Source organism: Xiphophorus hellerii, chromosome 9 (assembly GCF_003331165.1).
Source record: "Xiphophorus hellerii strain 12219 chromosome 9, Xiphophorus_hellerii-4.1, whole genome shotgun sequence".
Taxonomy (NCBI): domain Eukaryota; kingdom Metazoa; phylum Chordata; class Actinopteri; order Cyprinodontiformes; family Poeciliidae; genus Xiphophorus; species Xiphophorus hellerii.
Window position 1 is genome coordinate 33,036,147 of NC_045680.1, and position 24,094 is coordinate 33,060,240.

At 37.6% G+C, this 24,094-nt stretch overlaps 1 protein-coding gene and 1 long non-coding RNA gene across 2 annotated transcripts; both read left to right on the forward strand.

The window, feature by feature from the left end:
• The first annotated feature begins 934 nt into the window (after window positions 1-934).
• Window positions 935-23,880, forward strand: LOC116726189 (desmoglein-2-like). Its single transcript, XM_032572793.1, has 14 exons — window positions 935-1,078; window positions 4,503-4,619; window positions 4,980-5,135; window positions 6,072-6,216; window positions 6,428-6,582; window positions 10,898-11,032; window positions 11,485-11,667; window positions 15,658-16,103; window positions 16,193-16,335; window positions 18,258-18,479; window positions 19,705-19,947; window positions 20,820-20,950; window positions 21,132-21,413; window positions 22,371-23,880. Exons 1-14 carry the CDS (start codon window positions 1,034-1,036, stop codon window positions 23,430-23,432), a joined length of 3,465 nt encoding a protein of 1,154 aa, XP_032428684.1. The 5' UTR covers window positions 935-1,033; the 3' UTR covers window positions 23,433-23,880.
• LOC116726191 (uncharacterized) lies at window positions 7,151-9,723 on the forward strand. Its single transcript, XR_004340560.1, has 2 exons — window positions 7,151-8,115; window positions 8,785-9,723. It is a non-coding gene; the product is annotated as an uncharacterized LOC116726191 (long non-coding RNA).
• Window positions 23,881-24,094: the final 214 nt, after the last annotated feature.

Genomic DNA, 24,094 nt, shown 5'->3' on the forward strand with positions numbered 1-24,094 from the left:
GAGAGAGGGTTGTCTGGCACTGTTATCCCAGTGACCTGATCTCAAATTAGAAGAAGACAACGCATGAGTAAATTGAAGAAATTTAGCAAAGCTATGTGTTAGCAATGTAACTTATATGGTTTTATGTCTTGCTGTTTTAGGTTCTGTAGTATTAATATTTTGATAATTTTCTGAGTATAAACAATAACTCAAGTATTTTAGAATTATGAATTTTAGAATAGAATTATAGTCCATTTTTTGGAAAGAACATGGGGCTTTTGGCCAGTGGACGTATTGAACCTACCACATTCAAACCCACTGGTGATTACCTAGGCCACCAAGACTGGCTGCAGTCCAGGGGCCTATCTTGTTTCCTAATATGACCCTGCTTGTCAGTGTGCTCCTATGCTGCAATACAGTCACCTGGTTCAGCACAGCTTCAAGAAACTAACTACATTTTTGCCATTCTGTTGCTTTTGCTTTTATTGCAGCATATTCAGTCTCACAACAGAAAGGATAGATAGATAGATAGATAGATAGATAGATAGATAGATAGATAGATAGATAGATAGATAGATAGATAGATAGATAGATAGATGCCTCCACCTTTACGAAAAAAAAGTAACTGAAAAAGAAATGTTGGAAAGTTGAAATAAAAGTTATTTTTTATAAGTGTTAATAAAACAATGAGTAACCTGGTTTATTAGAGCTGAGATTAAAACAAAATGAGAGTTCCTAAGGTGACTCATTTTCTCCAGGAGCCCAGTTTTGGCCCCAGGCTGTTAAAGTTCTATGTGAGCCTCTCTGTCTGGGAATCTGCAATTAGCAGACTTCTGGAGAAGTCATGAAATGGCATGTTTGTTGTTCTCTCACGCCAGGATCAGATAACCCCACACCTATCTTAGCTTGTGTGGGGGCGTGGAAACCTTTTGGTACGGTGTGAAATCGTCCTTCCAGTTAAAGCGTCCTTCCTTAACCTGATCGGATCAGACAAACAACAAGCGCAAGCGGACTCTGTGGGCTTACTGGAACAACCTGACTTCTTCCATTTATCATGATTCGACTGGCCCGGTCATCATTGGTGTTATTTTTGTTTGGGGTGAGTTCAGATGCATTATGTGTATTTTAGAGATGCCTTGTAAAATTAAAAAACCCTGCTTCTCTCAGGTGGAAACCTGCAGCTTTAGTTTTTATTGCGCGCAAAGGGCGTGGGTCTGTATCAACAACACTCCACACTCTGACACGCAAAAGAAATTAAGTCTGTTTTTTATTTACTGATCTGAAAGAGGAAAAAAACCCGCTGACGGTCCTAAAACCTGACGAGATGGCATGAGCTGATTTACAGAATGATGGGTTCATTATTACTATTCACTTTGACGATGCTAGTTTGTAAGGCAGAGTATTGGGGCCATAAAAATAGATTAATGAATAAAACAAAATGAGAATAAATTCGTAATAATATGAGAATAAAGTAATATTTTGAGAGTAAAGTCAACATTAAGAGAATAAAGTCGCAATTACCTGAACAGTCATAATATGACAAGAATTCAGTAGTAGTATTATGACTTTGTTCTTGTAATATTATTGATTTATTCTAGCACGTTTATTCTCGTAATTTTATGACTTTGATCTCGTAATTTTATGTTTTTATTGTCTTACTATACTCCTTCTTAGGTTCAAGCTTCTTGAAGTCTGAGACATCATTTTCAGGAGCAGGCTGTGTTCTGTAACTACAAGTGACCTGGATTTAATTAAATGTTTCTATCTGTTGCATTACCTTTAAGCAACATCCTATAATAAATAAAAATTTGTTGTAATTATTTGTCATTTTGGTCTCAGAAAAACAGATTCATTGCAGAACAGAAACTTCGATGACCCAAAAACAAAAACGTAGTTATAATGTGAAAAGTTCATCCCTCTAGCTATGTTTTTCATATTAGAATGTCATGATCATGTTCCCAGTATAACAAAATAGTCCTGGAACCTTCAAAATATTTTTTATTTCATGTTTTTTTTCCGGCTTCAACTGTTTGGTTTGACTGTCAACAATGCTGCGTTTCCATTGTGTCATGACAATATAGCAACCAGACCTGGCTTCTACGGCAAGCTCTTGTAATGACATTACACCAGTTACTTGACTAGCAAAATAAATTAAAAAATTGGTGAAATTTTTATTTGCAGTGAAATTTCACCAACTAGCATTTTGTTTTGTACAGTTTAGTTAGACTCAATTCTAACTAATTGAGTTAGAATTTTATGGCGCTAATTCACAACACATGTTCTCACAAGGCACTTTCCAAATAGAGTCAGTACAGTCCTGTCATACAGACAGATTCCAAGCCAAGTCAGTAAATTAAAAATTTTTAATTGTCTCTAAAAGGGGACCCAAGTGCCCAGCATGGTCGGTCAAATGTGTGGTCACATGGTTGCAGAAGGTTTTTTTGCACAGATCCTTCAAAGTCCACAATACACCTCCCTCTGCAGTATACATCATGTGTTTTGTCATATATGTGGATTATAACAGTATAGTAAACACAGTGATCATGGTATAAAGCAACAATTATTACGAGTTCAGAGCAGGAGAAAATAATTATCAACGAGCTGGAGCATCTCATTTTATTTTCCATGTAGCTAAACATGTCTAAAAATAGAAGTATTCAGTAGAATGTTTGCCTGCTGCACTGCACCAGAACCGAGCAAGGGGAGTGCTTTGAGTGCTTTCCTAACAGCCATGACTGTTAGGATTTATTGTAATGTAATATTGTATGTATAAGTGTATTGGAATTAGGGCTTTTATATGAAATGCCTTGAGATAACATGCTGTGCTATAAGCAAACTGAATTGAATTCAGTTCAATTTAATTTAACTGATTTTACCCATTGGGCAGCATGGCTGTTATAGCTGCAATAAATACTTTATTACAGAATGAAATAAACAATAAAAACAATGTGTCTGAGTCAGACAACATTAATTTTCAAAGAAACCAAGAGTCAGTTTAGGCCTGTGGTATTTTGACTTTACAGCAGGAATGATTTATTTTAACCAAATCCTTCCAATAATTTTGAACATAGATCTCAGTGCTTTACACACAGAATGCAATTTAAATACAGAAATACTACATTAATCCCAAATGATCCCAAATTGATTGTTGTTTTACATTTTCTAAGTTTCTTCAATTAATTGTTGTATAGATGCTGATGGTTGTGGGCAGGAAGCGCTATATCTTCTATAGCACTTACTATTACAGCAGATCTGAAGAAGCATCTGAAAGAAGACTGTTCTTGTATGAGAGTCTTGTGGTCAGGGCTGTCCGTAATGTTCTTTTTACACTCATTGGTTTGTAACATCTGGGACTATATTCTACATGAGCACTCATGGTACTTTTTCACAGGCTGTATTTGTTCTGAGACTTCCTTATTCAGAAGTCAGAGTCATCTGTCTCAGATTTATGTTAGTGCCTGTTTATGTTGAACAATGTGGTCTTGAACACTGATCAAAGAGGTCTGTGGCTGAAACATTGCATGTTGTGCCTCCCTGCGCAGCAGGGAATGGTGGGTGGAGCAAACTACCTGAATGTTCCAGGTCTTTGTTATAGAAAGCTGTCTGATGGAGTCTGCCATGACTGCTATTGCAAATGTTCTGAGTAGATTTGGCTTCAGTGAGAAAGATGCGTGCCTTTTTCAGCCATTTCCATTGTCATTGTTCCAGTCTCAGCTTTGCTTCTATTAGCTAATCAACATGAATCATAACCACTTGTTGATGAAAATAATAAAGTCAAGCTGACATCCTAACCAAAGAATTTCATTCAGTGTGCAAAAACTTTTACTTAAAATCTTGATCAGACACCCTGCAGAGGGTCAGAGCAACCTTTACCTGCTGAGGTCTTTTGGCCTGCAGGGGGTGCTGCTGAGGACCTTCTTTGGCTCTATGGTAGCTTCGGCCATCTACTACAGTGTAGCATGTTGCAGCAGCAAAAACATGTTACCTACAGTCAAGAGGAAAAAGTAAAAATAAAACTCACCAGAAAGGCCAGTTCCGTGCTAGGATACGACCCTGTGCAGTTGATGGAAAATCAGGAAGGAAAACAACTTTACATAGAACCTTTCAGCCAAAGGCAACTCAAAGTGCTTATACATAACACAGAAGAACTTTAGTGGAAAATAACATTATGGGTGGACAAAGTCACCAATCCCATGCATAAAGCTTTTGCTGAACTGGAGATCTTCTTCAGTGACAGACTGCGACATCCTAGGGGTGTAAGGATCACTACTGTAGATCATTTCCCTCAGAAGCTATTGACTTTCTAACCATCACGTCTCTCAGCAAACTCACATACCTCCTGTTATTTGCATATTTTTTTTCCTGGTGAAGTGCGCCAACAAGTCCAGGCAGTATCATTCTGAGCTGTCAGTATAAGCAAAAAAATAAATAAATAAAAATCTAAAGACAGAGGACAAAGCTAAAAAGCCATTGCTTTTTATTGTTGGAAATAATTAATTGCTGTATTTTTCTTGTGTTCACAGATTCAGGCTATTGTTGTGGTAAGAACTCATCTGTTGCGACATAAAAGAGAGTGGGTTCTCCCTCCAGTACCTTTGACGGAAAATCAAGACTACACTCAAAAGGAATTTATTGCCAAGGTGAGAGACTCAAACATACCTCATTGATTCAGACATTTTGGTGTATCATGACAGAATCACAGGTAAATTAGATTTATTTATGTTGCTTTTGTTTTGTTGTTCAAGTTATAAAGAATGTTCTGTCTGGAAAGACAAAACAAGCACTGCTGCTGAGTGGACAGTGGTCCATTTTCAGCAGGTACAGTCATCAGGTGAACACAATGTCACTCCTGACTCAAAACAGTCGTTATTAGTTAAATAATGACTGAGATGGATGGAAGGGTAGATACTGGGTCAAGTTAGCTCCTGCTGTGTTAACATGCAGAGCCATTTGTTCTGCTTTTCAGCGCAGTGAAATCATTGAGTCTGCTTCTGTTTCAGATCCGATCAGACCGACAGATTGGAACAAATGTTATTTACTCCTTAGAGGGTGTCGGGGCAAACCAGTATCCTTTTCATGTGTTCGTGGTTGACCCTCTTAATGGAAATGTTCGAGTGACCAGAAAGCTTGACAGGGAGGACATTCCCCTATACAAAGTAAGTTTCCAGCTGTAATTTGAAATAATCTGTGTGAAATGTGAACAAAAAAACTTACATGATTTCCAGATACAGTACAACAAGAGACAGTAATCAGCTTTAACTGAACTATTTACCCTCATTACATGCACTGGTATTCCCACATAACATAGATGACACATGATTAAAATTTGTATTTTATACTAAGTTAGTGTTTGGGGCTTGAATGACCTGAGCGCTTAGAATTACAGCAGATATGAAGAATGTCTGACAGAGCATGATTGCTAAGATGTTTCTGAGCTTCTGCAACAATATACATAAAAATCATGAAGATTATCACTGTTCAGCTTTCATTTTTTCATATGGTGTCCTGTTTGAAAGGATCAATTCTGGAATGTTTTCTAACATGACAGTAAAAAAAAAGATGAATAAAAAGTGACACTTTTTCATTCTTGCTTTAGAGATGTTCTAGTGGGCTGTAAATTTACACATTTTCATATCATGTGCTTAAAAGTTTCAGCCAACAGATTTGACCATAAATAGAAAACTGTCTCTATTTAAAGTTTTGAGGGAGCATTTTAGCATTAAAATGCTCCCTCAAAACTTTAAATAGAGACTGCTGCATAGCAGCTTGTCTGTTGAAACATTTCAGTTGTTGCCAGTGCATAAAGGGTTTTGACACATAAAAAGTGAAGGAGCTGTGTTCACCACCACCACTCCCACAGCTGCTTCTGTGAAACAGCACTGTCCCCTGGATGTGTACAACTGCAAGGAAGTCAACTAAATTTTGTGCACCCTCTGCTGAACACACACGTTACTACTTTCTTTAGTTTGTTAGTTTTGTTTCCTCTCATTTGTGAATGTGGAAGTTCTGAAACAGGGAACTGATTTCAACTCTGAATATCTTTGTTTTCTAAGTATGACAAAGACAACAAGACTCTGATTCATCTGTTTTAGCTTGCTGGTTTTGCTAAATTCCCAAATGGCACTGAAGCAGAGGCAAAAATTGACCTGCAAATTAAGGTCGTAGATGAGAATGACAACACTCCGACATTTGAGTCATCGGTGCTGACAGCTGAGGTGGATGAGCTTACTCCTAAAGGTCAGTATGACACATATAAAAACTCATAAAACAATAAAAACGTCAAATGGAATTGGAAACATGATGCACTTTTGAATCAGTGTTTTAAATCCATTTTAAATGTATTATTATTATTATACTAAAGCCATTTATTATGGTCAACTTTTGTACTAAATATCATCAAAAGTAACCATTTTTGTCACTTTGGTTTTATTTAAAACTGTTTTTACAGGGACTTCAGTTATCACAATTAGTGCCACTGATAAAGATGATAACACGACGGATCATGCTAAGATCGCCTACTTCATCAAACACCAGGAACCTCGTGATTATTTCACCATGACCAAAGATGGCATAATCTCTGTCAACAATGTCTTGGACAGAGAAGTATGAACTCCACCAACAGCTGCCTTTGTTTCCTGTTATTTTGATATTTTACGGATGTGGCGTGTATGTTTGTGTGTACGGTAAACATAATAGACTTTTAGCAGGGGAAATATATTTGTTTCAAAATCTAAGACTTTATGATTAGTACCAGAACAGCTGCTTTGATATAGGAAAACATTTCCCTGATTGCTGCTCACATGGGACTCGGCATTGACCAGGGATCAGTCTCAGAAGGTCTGCCATCCTCTCTTGATTCTGTTGGACAGCTTTCTGCAGCTGATTCCATACATTTTCACATCAGATTTGTTTAATTTCTGAATGACTTCACATGTCACAAAAGTCTTTTTACTTTGGATCCCATTTGACTTTTGCCCCTTTTCAACCTGCTCGGCTCGGGTTCAGCTCACTTTCAGAGCTTTTCCACCGGCTTTTTTTCGGGGCTGGCCCTGCTTTTTAGGGCCCTGCTTCGGAGCAGGTCCAGCCGGGCCGGTGTTCTGACTATCAGTGCTACCTCGTCAGATTTTCCTACCGTAGCACGGATAGATAGCTAAGTCTATCTGTCGGTGCTATTAGAATTAAACAGACAAATAAAGATCACCGCAACTCTGTTTTGCACATTAATACGTTGTATGTCTGTTATCAAATGCAGCGCAGCCACAGCGTGTCCACCGAACTGCGCATGTCACTGTGCTCCTGAAATGATAGGATATGCTTACACTAATAACACACCTCTATTACACAGCTTCAATCTCACATAGTATCGCTACCAACGTCTATTTAGCAAAGTTTAATAAAAATGAGAGTGTAATTAAACTAAAAATATTTTAAAATATAGGGACAAAATAACTCACAAAACAACGTATTTTGTCCTGATTAACCGCCAAACAACGACTTGTTTATAGTATTAACGACTTTGCAGACGTCAAACTAAAGTCATTTATAAATATATTAACTAAAAACATGAAGTAATACAGCAGTTTAACGAAAACCATGTATAAAATAAATTAAATAAAGCTTACCATAATCTTCGATGAAATAAAACACGAGATACTTCCACAGGTAGGACGTATTTATAAGAAATCTTTTTTTAAATTTTTTTATAAGAAATCTGCTGTGTAAGCAGTATATGCCGTAGCGTCGATGTGCGCATGCGGATTACCACAAGGTAGGACGAATTTATGGTTAGCACAGATGAACTGGTTTTGTGGGTGACGCAAGCTTCGCTCCTGCTCACTGATTGGCTGTGGGCGTGGACAGACGGAGCAGCAAAGAGAGAAGAAAAACGAAGGCGCGACTTTTCAAACTCGCTACAATACGGAAGTGATGGAAGATACAAACAAGCCGTGAACTAAGAGATTCTTTGCTTCGGATTTCAATATTCAGCGGCAGCTCGATGGAGCAGTGAGGAATGAGTCGTTTTTGTTAATGTAGTGGAGAGATTGGAAAGCCTCGTTAGCCGCCTCGGAGCCCCACGCAGCCCCACGGTGAACACCGACTCAGATGCAGCTAATGCCGCTGCTGATCTCCAGCCAGGTGAGCAGTTTGTAAATCTGTCTGCTTTTTACTATATCTAAGGTTGCCTACATACAGTCATGGAAGACATTTGAAAAACAAAGTCTGCTGTATTTTTATTGCTCAAACACAACATGCGCATTTTCTGAAGATACTCAGTTTCACATTCCTCAGTTATAAATAACTGTCAATATTGTACAGCATGTCGCCTTCATTTGGTTTTTATGTCTTTGCGTGAATCTACATGCTTCGATTGTTTCTCATTTTACTGTTGTTGCATTGGAGTTTCCCCCATTGTGAGATAATAAAACATGTTATATGATATCCTATTATTGTATTGTAAAATGGCTACATATCAGTTATGTAAACGGTTATGAACTATTAATTGTAGAGGACATAAAAGTAAACAATAAACTTGAAAAAAACGATAGTTGTATTTTATCCATGACTGTATGTCTGCATAAGTCTAAAACTTACAAGTAATTATGTTTTGTCTTAAATTTACAAAACTATTGCAGTTACTTATAATTCTCTATGTCTGGATGGTAAAAAAAAAATGTTTGCATTTATATAAAGAAACGTCTGTTTTAAATAATTCCTTCTGTGTATGTAACTTCCACATTAGTAACTGTGTTATTTATCTACATTTATGTGCTACAAGCTATAACATGTCATGTAAACTTTTCCCAGGGAACAGAAGAAGAGGAACATGGTTGACATGATGGAGAACGATGAGAACTGTCAGAACAACTGGATCTCATTCAGGAGGAAGCAGCTACCAGCAGAGATGGCAGCGCTCCATGGAGAGGGTAGAGGCAAACAGAAGAAAAATAAAAGCTGTTGTGTCTCAATGAACAAAGTCTCTTTTGTTATACTCTCTCCACACATTATTGTACATACTGTAGTTTGTTTGGCATCAAGCTCCTAATATAATCCTCCCAAAATGTGAGGGACTTTAGACAGAGTGAAAATAACATTATATTATGTAAATTTGTCATTGACACTTAACATTGTAGATTACCAATGAAGGTATCTAAAAGTGAAACATTATTCAGCAAACCAAACATTTTGACATTATTATCAGGGTTGCTATTAACAAGAACCCAAAATACAAATCATGTTTGTTCATTTCTATGTTGTACAACATCCTTATATCCACTCTGTGTTCAGCTGACTTACTGGAGAATCTTCAATGTAAGAAAGTGAGAAAATGTGTCCAAAACCTCTAACCTTAATTAGTGATAAACAAGATTGAGTTTAAACTTTTAAGCCCCTGATCAATTCTTAGTGACCAAAATGTGAAAACATGAAGGTTTGATTAAAACTACAACCAGTCAGATTAGAAGGAATACAGCTTTATTTGTTCTCAGTATAACTTGAACATCAGATGAATTATAATTAAACATATTGAAGTTAAAAACAACAGATTGCTAAGGCACTTCAACTCTGTGAGAACATCAGCCACATTTTTTAAGTTAGAAATGTTTCATCAGCACATTGAGCTCATGTGATTCCTGCTCCAGAAAGGTGAAGGTCTCTGGACATCCTGAAGGTAAACACTGACGGACAGTCAGGAAGACGGAAACTGATGAGACATCCTACAACTCAGAGGCTGCAGGAAGAATGATGGTCTGTGGCGGCAGTTCACCAACATCTGAAAACACATTGAATTATATTATGAATGAATTCTGACACTATTACGTTATTTGCAACATCCTGACTAACATTAGCGCATGTATATTTGGCACTATTACAAGTTTTATAGTAGTTTAATACAAAAATCGTCGTTGGCTCACCTGCACAGTCAGAGCCACCTGCTTTTGTTCTGCTACAAGGCGGAGACCAGCTGTCCTCCTCCTCGCCACATCGCAGCTTTCCTCCCACTTCGCATTTTCTTGAAGTCTCAGAAAAATCATAATCTGACTATAAAAAATAGCTCAGCTCTCTCTTCTTCTTTTGTATCAGAAAAACAAAAGCACAGCACATGACTCCTGGAGGCGGGGCGCTATACCCCCCCACAGCCAGGAGGCAGCACCCTGCTTCAGAGCCCAGTCGGGCCGATGGAAAAGCGGTCACTCCGAAATAGAGCCGAGCCGAGCTGCTGAAGTAGAGCCGGTGGAAAAGGGGCACCTTTTCCGGTGGAAAAGGTGCCCCTTTTCCGGGGCACCTTTCTGAACCAACTTCTGAGGAAGTTGGTTCCTCAGATCTGGAACCAACTTCCTTTAAAGCCTGAGATGTGCAGAAACCAGGGGCGATTCTAGGATCTGACCTTTAGGGGTGCTTAGCCCCCAGCTGGGCTAAGACCCATGAGAAGATATTCGTTGGTGCGATTTTCTAAATCTAACCGTCTATTTACATACATTCACAAACAAAATTAAGAGACATGTCAGTAATTCATAGAACAAAAGAACAATGTTCATTTTACTCAAACATATACTTGTACAGTAAAGAATAAAATCAGAGAAAGTGATTTTTTTCCCCGAGGTGTATAAACTCAGTTTGAAACAGAATCTCAAGACCACATCATACCTGCCAACATCTGCTAACATTAATGAGACACTAGCAGCTGTGGAGAGACACAGTCCTCGTGTGGTCTGCTCTCCCGGAAATTAAAATAAAATCTACTCAAAACTATGCATTTCCAGTCATTTGAAGAACATTTGACTGAATATTATATATATATAATATATATATATAATATTTTTTTTGTATGGCACTTTGGATTGCCTTGTGTATACATGGTGCTATAAAAATAAATACATTTGATTTGTTAGTGTAACAATAAATTATATTTTTCTTTCAGAAAGAAAAAACAGTCCTGCTGACAGTGACTGGCCAAGATATGTATGGTGCATCAGGGGGACACATTGCAACAGCCACTGTCACTATCAACATTCGGGATGTGAATGACAACCCCCCAACTTTGGAAAAAGAAGCAGTAAATATTTCATTTAGTTTTTATCATTTATATTGGAACAGTTAGAACATGTTGCTATTGAGGTTTTCAGATGTTATAAATAGTTGTGGAGTGGACAGCAGTATTGATGTTACTGCCTCTATGTGGTTCAGTAACAAAATATTTCCTCCTTTAATGTCAGGCTTCTTACAATCAGTGGGACCATGACCACCTTCTTCCTGTTAGCATTTGGGACAGCAACACCTAAACAGATGGGTTCACTCTAAGAACATGATGATTTTTGATATTTTAGGACAGTTATTTGTTATCAATCGTCTTCTGTGACAATAACTGAAAATCTAAGCCAACATTTTTTGTTCACATATTCAAGTCAAAGAATTTCTGATTAAGAAATGTTCTGTTTAAATCAATATTACTGGATTACTGTATAAATATTACCAGATAAAAACATGTTTTACTCTTTTTTTTAACAGTATGAAGGAGACATTGAAGAGAACACATCAGGTGTTGAAGTGATGAGGATCAAAGCACAGGATCTGGACATTGATATTGACAACTGGGAAGCTGTTTTTGAAATCATCCAAGGCAATGAAGATGGATATTTCAGCATAAAAACTGATCCCGTCACCAACGAGGGCATCCTGTTTCTTGAAAAGGTATCATACATTTTTTATCCAGAGGATAAACAGTTGAGGCCAAAACTATTCACAACCCTGAGGAATTAAAAGTTGTTGTTTTTTTATTTGACTGGGATGTTTCTTGTGAATGGAAATAACTTTAGTGTTTTGGAGTAACCCAGCCAGAGTAAAGACATGAAGCTAATAGAGAATCAGGAGGGAGCTAAAGGTTTGGAGAGCCAATAAAGATTTCATTGTCTTATTGGCCACCTTTTATAGACTGATATGAATTATTTTTTAAGATACTTTTTTCATAAAATGTCAATATCTACATTGATATTCTGTTTACATTGTTTTTGGATTCTGGTCTCATTTCCTGTCAAGGACAAACTTATTTGTTAAATGAAAATCATATTTTACCCAAATTTGCTAGTTATATAAATAATTTTGGGCATAACTAAAAATGCCCATAATAATGCTTCATTCACGAGTATGCGTCCCCTTTCAAGACAAACACAAATTCCTGACTCACTGCAACATATCACCATTCACAGCACACACTCGGATACGTTTGACAAACATGTCATGCTACCATGTTTGTCTCTAAACTGAGTATATTTCTATATATTACTGGTAAAACCATTGAGTGATCACACAACTACTTTTGTTTTCTACTAAGTCACTTTTATTTCTCCCAAAGACAAAATTAATGATGTATTTGAAACATAATTTCTCTAAATGTAGCTACCAAACGAAACGTTATTCTGTATGTCACGTGTCTATTGTTGCGTACCGCTACTCTCACCCTTGCTTGTTCTTCTTCTTTTGACTGGTTACGGGAGTCATATTGATGTCAGCTGTTTTGTTTACATATTGATGTAAACAAAAGGATGTAAACAAAAGGAAAACAGAAAAGAAACAAAACGGTCACCCGACGGAACATACAGTGTGGTGGGGGCTTACATGTCCGATCAGCGCTCCTCAACCAGCTGACATCCGTTGAGAAGGGCAAGCCTGTACGATCCTTCGTCCGTCAGACAATAGTTTGTCTGTTCAATAGTTTTTTTTTCTTAATATATATAGTTTTTCTCTTTTCCTAAAAATGCACCACTTGTGATTTTGTAGGTACAGGGCCGGTCCAAGCCTCCATGGGGCCCTAAGCAAAATGTGGTTTTGGGGCCCTCTAGTTCTGCTAACAATGTGGACCAGCTGCAATCAGCAGTCCGATCATTAGATCATTCACAAACCTACTATAAACTTATTGCATCTCTGGCAGTGCTGTTTACATTATGTACATGTATAATGTAGGATACATTTATTGGCCAACCGATTTATCGACCAGTTGATTTCTGAGTGCCGATTTCCTTAATTTTGGGGGATCATGATCAGCTGATACTTACATGTGAAGCCCTTCACATGATCTTATCTTCATCAGTAAAGGTTTATAAATCATCTCTGTCCTCTTCTGCTCTGCAGTGAGAGGTTTGGCTGACAGACCGACCCACCAGGTCAGGTCTGAATGTTTCCTGTTAACAATATTCACCCCGTTGTTGCCAACCCACCAACTTTTTTGCTATATTTAGCAAGATTTCAGACAAAAAAAAATTCATATCAGCCAAAATCAAAATCAGCAGGTCAGGCTTTTTAAAGATCGGTAACCAGGGATCGGCCAGAAAACTGCAATCGGTGCAGCTCTACACACATATTCATGACATTCTTTGATTAAATTAATTTTTCTTAAGCATTACTCTAATAGCTAAACATTTAATTTATTCCAGGTGAGTCTTTCTCCCCTGAGAATGTGGACTGGTACTGGACTGATTCTGAGCCTTCAAATGATTTTAACAGAAGTTTCACATAACTTAGAAGTTGATGTAAAAATAATGTTTGTTTTAGCCACAAAATGATTTTGCTCAGCAGCAAACAACATTTCCCCAACTGCAGCATAGAGTATCTCTTCAATGTAGCAGCTATGTAGCCTGACGTAATAACATTTTGCTAGACAATGTCAAACATTGAGAAGTTTTAATTATTGTTATCAAATGTTATCAAACATTATCAAACACGGTGTTTTGAAGCTAAAAATACGTCAGAAATATACAGAGCCAACCATGAGAATCAATTCATTTAAAGTTTAAACTCAGTTTCAGACAAACACTAAGACCCTTGCATAAATGTTTGGCTGTTGAACTGAACCGTTCCAGGCCGCTATCAAGCAAATTTTCTATTAGCAGCTTTACAAATATTTTACATTACATTACATTACACGAAGCTGAAGTTGGTTTCCAATTCTAGCTTCTGATTCGGGAAATGGCTAAAGGGCGATTTAGAATAATTATAACCATGTTTGGGATTCGTGAAACCTTTTTCTGATTTGTGAAACTTCACTTCACTTAGCAGACCGCTGCAGAAGATCTTTCCTTCCAACAGCCATCACCATCTACAATAACTATTTGAAGAATTAATGAGTTACACCAACATTTAATTTCCCATTGGGATAAATAGAGGTTTTGAATTAGAATTGAATTTGAATTAGAAAAAAATGCATGTAACAAGTGTGAATAGTAATCTAAACTTTAGCGAAGTTTTACAAATCACATAAAGGTTTCACAAATCCCAAACATGGATTAAAATATTCTGCTATTAGAGCAGAATAATATAGACCAGCTTTGAAGTGTCTAGGTGTTGTGGTTTTGGAATTAGAGCAGTTCTAATATGAGCTAGATGCAAAAAAGGGTAAAAATGGCATTTTATTGAAGTTTCACAAGTCAGAAAAAGGTTTCATAAATCCCAAACATGGTTCTAAATATTCTGCTACTAGTTGAGAATAATCTAGTCCAGGTTTGAATAGTCTAGGTGTTGTGGTTTTGGAATTTGAGCAGTTATACTATGACAGAGATCAAAAAAAAAAGTAGTGAAATCAACCTTCATTGAAGTTTCACAAATCAGAAAAAGGTTTCACAAATCACGATCATGGTTGTAAATATGCTGCGTTTAGAGCAGAATAATCCAGTCCAGGTTTGAAGAGTCTAGGTGTTGTAGTTTTTAAACTAGAGTCGATTAAAGATGCAGAAGGTAGTGAAAAATTAGGTGGAATCGCCCTTTAGCTATTTCTCGAATCGGAAGCTGGAATCACGGAAGCTCATGATACATGCGAAGCGTGAGGTACCTACTGCGGCCACCAGGGGGCCCCAAAGAGCAATTTATTTATTTCTTTTTATCCATAAAATAATGATGTCTACATACATTATCAAATATATATTATTGTAAAAACAAATCAGTTCACAGTGAAATTGTGTGTTTTTAATATTATAATGACACAGAAATTATTACTAAAAAAAGAAAAAAAAATCAGCTCTACTGAGGGGACCCCAGTGGCCCTGGGGCCTTAAGCGACTGGTTAGTTTGCTTATGCCTTGGGCCGGCCCTAAAAATCCTCTAACGTCCAGCCAGTTTTTCCAAAAAATCAAAACAAAAGAAAACAAACTTCATCCCGGCCAAAACATCCGACGCTCCCCTCTGGGTGGATCCTTGGAACTCTTGTTCCTTCCAGAGCCTTTCTCCATCGTACTTTAAGTTATTTTTTCTTAACAAAAACTCCGCTGCTGCAGCAGCTTCAAACACGCCACGCATTACTCATCAATCTCAGGTGTGTCACCATCCCAGCTAAAAACACTGGGGCTGGCTGTGCCTCCCACCCCAACCCCCACCAGTGAACCGTCAAAGGTGCCAAAATAAAAACAACAAACCAACAATCAGGAGATGGAAGCAAATGTGAGCATGTAACACTATACCCAGTTCATTAAAGGCGGTCAGTCACTGATCAGGTTACAATAACTGTGCTTGCAAAAGAAAATCCTGTTTTTATTGAGTGACTCTGTTTAATAGAAGCTTAAATTCTTACACAAATACTAATGCACATAGATTTTAAAGAATCATAACTGTATAAGTCTCAACTGACAAGAAAATATAGTTTATCCACACATGCAGCTGAATGAATAAGTTTTTATTTTTCTGTTCCTTTTACAGCCTGTTGACTTTGAGGATGTAAAAGACATGAATCTGGCACTAGCAGTGAGGAACAAAGCTCCACTGGTTGATGGATCTGGTTCAGCTGGTGGAGCTAATATAGGTTTTGGAGGAGGAGCCGGTGGTGCCGGCGGTGCCGGTGGTGCCGGTGGGTCCAGCGGTGCCAGTGGGTCCAGCGGTGCCAGTGGCAGTGGTGCCACTGGTGCCAGTGGTGCCAGTGGTGCCAGTGGTGCCAGTGGTGCTAGCGGGGCTGGTGGTGCCTGGGGTAGCAAATTTAAAACCTATCCAATAAAAATCAATGTAAAAAACCAACCAGAAGGACCACATTTTGAACCCAAAGTCAAATCTATCCCCATCAAGGAGGGAACACCCATCGACGTGAATAAAGTGATTGCCAGATATCCTGCAATCGATAAAGATACTGGGAAACCAGCAGAGGATGTCAAGTAAGTGTATACACAAGCACAAAGCTTATAAATTTTAAATTACAGCTTCAATTTTATTTTATAAAATGTTTTCTGTTTATGATGCATAGATATTTAAAAGGCTCAGACCCTCAGAACTGGCTCAGCATTGACCCCAAGACAGCTGAAATCAAACTGAACAAGGTGCCTGACAGGGAATCCCCATTCCTGGTCAATGGGATGTACATGGCTGAAATACTCTGCATCACCGAAGGTACTGTTTTATTATTTAAGGTTTATCATTTTAGGACACAATTTTAGAACTAAGTTGGAATTCCAGAATATACCTGTTCCCTTGCTCCTTTAAACTGAGATGAGAAAAATATCTAATTATGAAATATCTACCCACTGTAAGTTTAAATTGTCATGATGACGTTAATTGCAGCATTATATCTTATTCAAGTTCAACAGGCAGAAAGTAGTAAGAATCCTTTCCATCTTCCTATCGTAGCAGTTCTGTTACGGTGTTTTCACGCCTGAGCTGTTCATTGAAATTAAAATAAATTCTAGTTTATTTCTCCTCTTCTTCTGGTTTACTTTTTGGTGTAAATACCAGCACAGCAAATCGTTGTGGTGTGTGAAACCAGAGCAACGATACCGAGACCGTTTGGAAGACCGTTTGGAAGAGGTGGACTCAGTATTTGAGAAACGATTGCTTCCTGGAGGCGTGGACTCTGTTCAAGTTTTCAGTTTTACCCTGTTACTAACATTTGTCCATGACGTATGTAATGCGCCAGTTCAACGCTAAGAAGCTTATCGGAAATTGCCTGCACTGTGAACAACCATCCTTGACTGCAAAGAGAGAAGAGCCGATCCGAAAGAAACGGCTGACGATGTTAGTTCAGTTTTCGGTAGCGTGACTTGCTCAGACTGAACGACTTAGTTCACTTCTTCTGCTGCTATTGTGAAAACTACAGGCAGACTACAATTCTAAAACAGTGCAGAAAATCGATATCATTGTTCACAACTTCTCTTTCTGTTCTTTGGTTAGCCCGGTAGAAAATCTACCAGAGGAATCCACTTCAACAGGAGAAAGTCCAGTCAGACCACTGAAGTGCTATTAGGATTGAGTGGAATTGTGTAGGAAGGCAAATGGCCAAGCTGACCTCCACTAGTGTTTTTAGGGAAAACATTAAAAACTCCAATAGCAGAAAAGAGTTGACTCAGTTGTCTGATAAACCTGCTACAGCCAGGTTTATGAGACAAAATAAAGGATCACAAAATAGGATATTAATTAATAAGGGATTTAAAGATAGGCATCTTCTGGTCAATAATCCACATTTATTTTTTTTTTTACTTTTATATTATTTTTATAATTCTTTTAGTAAATTATAAACGAAAAAAGGTTGGTTGTTAAATGACGTGTTTACACATTCAGTGAGGTAATAATGGTAATAATAGACAGCTATAGAAACGTGTGTTTAACTACAACTCTGCTTCCTGGTCTGGACCTTGGGTTAATAGTTTTAAAGTAAAGAATCGTTTGCATTGTGTTGTTGACTTCCCAGAAATCCCTCATATTGAGTGTACATGCAGCCACAGTGGAGAAGAAATACTCCACTTTAACAGGGAGAAACCTTTTTATTTTAGACATAATGGTTGATCTCTACGTCAGCTAATGATTTCTTTCATTCCTACCTTCTGCTGCTGATTTTGTTACCATCGCAATATGGGCTAATAAATAAATTTAACATATAATGTGTGTGTGTGTTTTTTTTTTTTTTGCAAGATCCACATAAACAGCAGAAAAGTAGATGGTGAAATCTTCAAACATTCCTAATTGATATATATATATAACTGACAGTATCATTTGTGTGTGTGTTTAAGATAAATTAAGGTAAATAAGTAAAAAAAAAAAAATACATATTTACATATTACATGGTCCTATTTTACTAACTAAAGATTCTAACTTTGTGTCTAGTTGTTCTTCAGACTCCATTTACTTTTCTGAAAAAATAAAAAACAGAAATCAGGAAACACTACAATGCCAGTAAATAAACACATGGAAAATGTTCCTTTAATGTGGAAAAATATGACATTATTTAAAGGACAAAAACTGTCTCCTTAACTGTGTTACTGAGAAAAAGGGGCAAACTAATACTTGAATGATTAACTGTTTTTGCTTTATGATTACAGGAATGCCAAGTAAAACAGCGACTGGCACGGTAGCCATCCAGGTGGAGGATCTCAATGACCACTGCCCTGAGCTGACCAGTAACTTCATGCCTGTGTGCAAATCCAACAAGAGGATCATTGTTAATGCCAAAGATGAAGATGCATTTCCTAATGGCCCACCTTTTAAGTTTTCCATTCTCCCTGGGAGCACAACAGTAGATTGGAAAATGATGCCTTATAATGGTAAGATAATGTATGAAGCTACATAATTTGTAAAGAAAATTTAAATCCTGCAAATATTAATAAAAATCACATTATGTTATGTTTTTATAAATTTCATGTTCCCCATGACAGGACTTTCATAAAAGTAACAACATAGAAAACATGTTTTTCATGAGTGACTTCTTTTCAACTGATAATAGTAGGATTAGGGCTTTGACAAAAAAAAAGACTGCAGGGATTGCATGTTGGCATTGTTGAAAACAAAGTAACATAATTTCAGATGTTTGAATGCTGAGTTATGACGTAGATGGTAAATACTAAAGAGAAAAGGCTGCAGGTGGTATGTAATGTAGTCAGTGTTCCCAGCAAGTTCCCAGCAGTAGTTCCCACTTCTTTTACCACCTTTGTGCCCAGACTTTGGTCTAGACACACATACCTATGTGTGTTTTCATGATTACAGACAAATAAACACACAAATATCAGACAGATGTGTCTGATAACAAATCTGTTAGGGTGATGGCAAGGAGGCCTCCCAACCTCAAAGCTCATCACTCTGTGCTTTATTTTGAATAATTTTAGTAAGGATTTAACAGTGTAACGATTTGATTGTAGTGGCAACAAAGATTTTTTCCACTGAGTTTAAAAAAAAGGCTTTTATAAAAACTGATCCTCTGTTTGTAGAGTTTTATTATTTATTAAGAGCTCCTGTCTCATTTCCAGTCAGAAACAAATGTCTGTTTTGAAAGAAGATAATTTTGAACCTATATTAGCCAGAGGTGTTAATCATTTGGGTTGAACTTTACAGACTTTCTGTTACTCAGATGATAAGCTCAATCCCCCTACATGTTTTTGTTGACATCCTTCTGGACTTTTTCTCTCTAATTGGGTTTGGAAACTCTCAGATGCATCACTGCAAATGATCCTTTTCAGTCCCACTTTTCCCCTGAGAGGCAGGTTTTTGTTGACTCAGTTAAAATATACTTTATTACCTTCTAAGTGATTTTACAAAACTATGCTAAAAAAGCTATGCATTTAACATGTGTAACTGACTGCTGCTGAACTTTGGCAAATGGGAAGAAATAAATTGTATTTAAAACAATGTTTGAAATTTGACTTTGTGTGTCATTAACTCACTAACTAAATGTTCTTCAAATGTATATGTCTGTTAGGCTCTTTGCACTTGACTAAAGATAAATTAGAATGTGAAAGTTTTAATAATGCATGTGAAATATGTTGTATTTGACAGATACTGCAGTAGTTCTGACGACATCTGATGATGTGCGGCCTGCCCACAGCGATCTGATGCTTGTGGTGGAAGACCAACAGAAACTCTCCTGTCCAAAACCACAAAAACTGACAGTCTTTTTCTGTGACTGTACGGAAATAGATGACTGTTCAAACAAAGAAGCCATTAAACGGATCGGGTCAAAACCAGCATTAGGACCTGCAGGCATTGGACTTCTTTTTCTGGGAGTTTTGGCCATACTACGTGAGTGTAACTCAGTACTTATTTCATTGAAAGATTGATGATGAGCTTTGGCCTTGCTTAAGAGGCAGATGTGAGATGGTCAGAGAGAACTCACACTGCTTAGCTCTAATTAGCTCTGAGCTGAAGAAACTTCATGAAGTCAAGTTTTTTATATAGCCCCTTTCTCATATTAAAATCCCATGGTGCTTCGAAAAGACAAGGCATGAGAATGAAAACATGACTGAGAAAAAAAAACAAATGAAATGATAAAGATAATTCCATTCAGTGTCAGTGTCAATTTATTTATAATGAACTTTAGAAACTGCTATGAAAATGCTCTGTAGTGTTCATAAAACCACAGATAAAAACACATACGAACAATAACAAATTAAAACAGACAGAACAAGTAAATTACAATGTCAGGAGCAATTAGGAGCAGTGATGGCAAATGGCCGGTCTCCTCTGCTTTTCAGCCTGGTATTCATGATCCTTTGAATAAAGTAAATCCTACATTGTCTATTATTGTGTAGAGGATCTGGCAAACTGTTGAAACAGGATGTTTGTAGTTTAGAACTAGCTGATCTGATGATATTACCTGCAGTGTCAGCAACAGCTGATGTAAGAATGTATATATTTGGCAAAATAGCACTGGTGAAACCTCTTAATAAGTAAGATAGAGGAAAGCTTAATGCTAATTGTTGGATATGTGCACTGCTGAGACTACACTTCACAGTAATATGTCCTGGGTTACACCATCTGTTGTTGACAGCCGCTCCTCTTTTAATCGCTGTCTGCTTGTATCGTAGGAAAGCCTGGCAGAGAGATGCTGAAGTCAGAGACATGAGCATACTGTTGGTATACTCTTAATTGAATTATATACTTTTGTCTTTCAGTTATTCCCTTTTTGATGATACTGGTCCAGTGTGGGAATCCGTCAGCCTATAGCGACATGTTTGCTAAGATGCCTTATGAAACAAAACAACATCTCATTGCATACGACATTGAGGGCCAAGGAGAACTAATGGTGAGACAAACATGTTTACAAGCTTGACTTGACTTTTGAGAGCAGCACACTTGTTGTACCTAGTATTTGTTTGTTTTCAAAAGACATTTATTGGAAAGTTGTATATTGAGCTTCTGACCTAATTTGACAAAAATATACAAAGATTTTGTGCTAAAAAATATGCATCCTTGACCCTTTATAGGAAAGTGCGTTCAAAAATCGTCCTTTACAAAGTCAAAAATCTGACGTTGACTTTGTACAAATGGTACAAAGTTCAGGTTTTGGAATGGAGCAGTCTGTTGCTTCCATGTACCAAGGTGCTTCAAGTGAGTACAGAGACGGACTGTTGGGGATGTCTCATTGGGAGAAAAGTGGCTCTCACTTTGAGTCTGAAGGCGGACAGTCAAGAGGAGGAGCTGCAACAGAATGTTTCAATGGCATGTCGTTGCCAGACAGCTACCTGAGAGGATACTACAACAACAAGGTGAGAAATCAATGTTCACAGAAATTTTTAATCATTTGCATTTCAGCAGGACAAATGTAAAGGCAAATATCTGCAATCCTTCCTGTTCATGGTCCAACATTTGCTACTCTTGCAATACTAATGTTTCCCATCATCTTTTCTCTCCGTTTTGTACATTGCACTGTACATGAAGTTCAGCACTTTTATTAGTTGAGAACAGAATTAACCAGAGGATATTTATGAACAAACTCTGCATCACAGGCCTTATTGTTGAGAGCATTTTGAGGCCTATATAATGGCATCAAAAACAGAATTTGTTATAATAATCAGGTTGAGCTTAGTGATTTGCTACCATGTCAAGTATTTTTTTTATTCCTTAATACATCCTTTAGTCAAATAGACAAAAGTAAGAGCAGGTAAACAGAGTAATGATCCACTTGTTCTGAAAGTCAGAATTTAGACCTGGGAATACCAAGTTCCTCTTAACAGTGTTGCAGTTTTAGATCAGGGGGATCTTCTAATCAGAGTAACTATTAAGAAAGCTTTTAGCAGTGAACGCTTTTTATTCGTCCAAAGAGTGAACGCACTGATTAAGTGACAATTACAAAGTAGTTATGCAAGAGCGTGTAGGCTGGGATCATCAGACCTTTCAATACAGAATTCCTGGAGTTTCACTTCATTTTTAAAATGAAAATTATTTGAATACTTCTCATTCTTTTAATGCTGGTAAAATCTGCATTGACATTATGTTTTTTTTAACCATGCTGCCTATACACACATTTTTCATTACAGTTCCATCCTCCAAGCATCCTCTCTCTTTCTTTCTCTCTCTCTCTCTCTCTCTCTCTCTCTCTTTCCTACTCTTTTGATTATTAAAGGGTTTCATAATTTGGTTAATATGCAGACCTTGAAGTCAGGATTGGTTTTTCATTTTTATATTGTTAATGTGAAAACAAATAAACTCTTAATTTCCTACAGCTTGCTAGTGGAGATGAGAAGATTGTGCAAAAAGATCACATGTTGGTGTTTGACTATGAAGGCACTGGCTCCTCTGCTGGCTCCGTTGGCTGCTGCAGCAATTTTCAACAAGACTATGACCTGGAGTTCCTTGATAATCTTGGACCAAGCTTTAAAACACTTGCTGAGATATGTGGAGGTAAAAAAGTCCAAACTGAGACAACAAAGGTGGACACTCCTCTACCTAATCCTTCTGTAAATAACATTCAAGTGTCAGTACCAAAGTTGGTGACAAGACAAGAGATGTCCTTGCCATCCAAAGTGCAGCCAGCTAAGTCCACAACTGAGCAGACTTTAATCAGTAAAACTAGTAAAACAACTGAGCATGCTAAAATAAGGGAGAGCAAGGCCACAGTGAGGGAAGGGATGACCTCAGTGCAAACAGGGAAGGCACAGAACCAGATGCTAGTTTTAAACCAACAACAACCTGTCTATTTCACCACTGCGCCCATGTTGCAGCCCATACAATATGTTGTTCAGCAGCCACTTCAGAATGCCATGATACTAGCTGAAACACCTGGCCCTAACATTCAGCACATGGTAATGGTTAATGGCACTGACTTTGGCTCTTCCCAGGGAGTTATTGTTCAAGGCCAAACAATGATGCCTAGTGCCCAACCCCAGAGCCTTGGGGCAGTTCTGGTGGACAGCAATGGGATCCAAGGAACCACTGGCAACATGGTCCACTCAGGAAACTTCTCTGGCGCCCAAAATATGATGGTTGTTGAAGGCCAGGTCCCCGTAGGAACAGTGAAAGTATTAAATGGGAATGAGGCTAGGCTCATTCAAGGTGGTACAATGCTAAATGACCTGTCAGGATATCAGACAATGCTGAAGATTGGGGAGTCAAGCAGCATAGGGCAGCAGCTTCAGGATGGAAGAGGTGTCTTCCAAACAGCTGAAGTCGCTGGGGTTCAAAACCTTCATGACCTCAGTGCTGGGGAGTCCAGTTGCTCTAAGAGTCGCACCTCTTCCAACACACTCAGTACAACCCGTACTATTCATAAAACTGTTGTGCAATAGTCAGGAGAACTAAGATATAATGCATGTAAGGTGGTCAACAGACAAGTAGGGTATGGTCTATGGTGATGGGAGCTCATATGTAAGCCATATGTTAAGGTCAAAAGCTCTGCAGTTAGTATTTGAATTTATGCCCTTTAAATTTAGCTAAAATACCATAATCTTAACCTCTAAATTTTCACTACCTAAATTAGATAATTGATTGTAGTTAGAAGGTTCTGCCATTGCACTCGACTTCTCCTAACCTAAATTAAATGGGACCAATAGAGGTATCTGTATTGGTAAGGCCTCATTCAAGGTGGTACAATGCCTGTAAACCTTTACATCTATAAAATCAAAATCAAAAATAAACCTTGGTCTTTTAAATCTTGCACCATTATTGCATAGCTAACAGTAACAGTGATGGAAATTCTCTTTTGTATGATGCTGAAAATAATGGCAACAGCAAAGACAAAAAGCCGATCCCATCTGGTTTATAGATAGATAGATAGATAGATAGATAGATAGATAGATAGATAGATAGATAGATAGATAGATAGATAGATAGATAGATAGATAGATAGATAGATAGATAGATAGCATTTCATTGTCATTGAACAGGATTCAACGAAATTTCTATTGCATTATCCCAACATGTAGAGCACATTATATTCATTTGCTGCAAT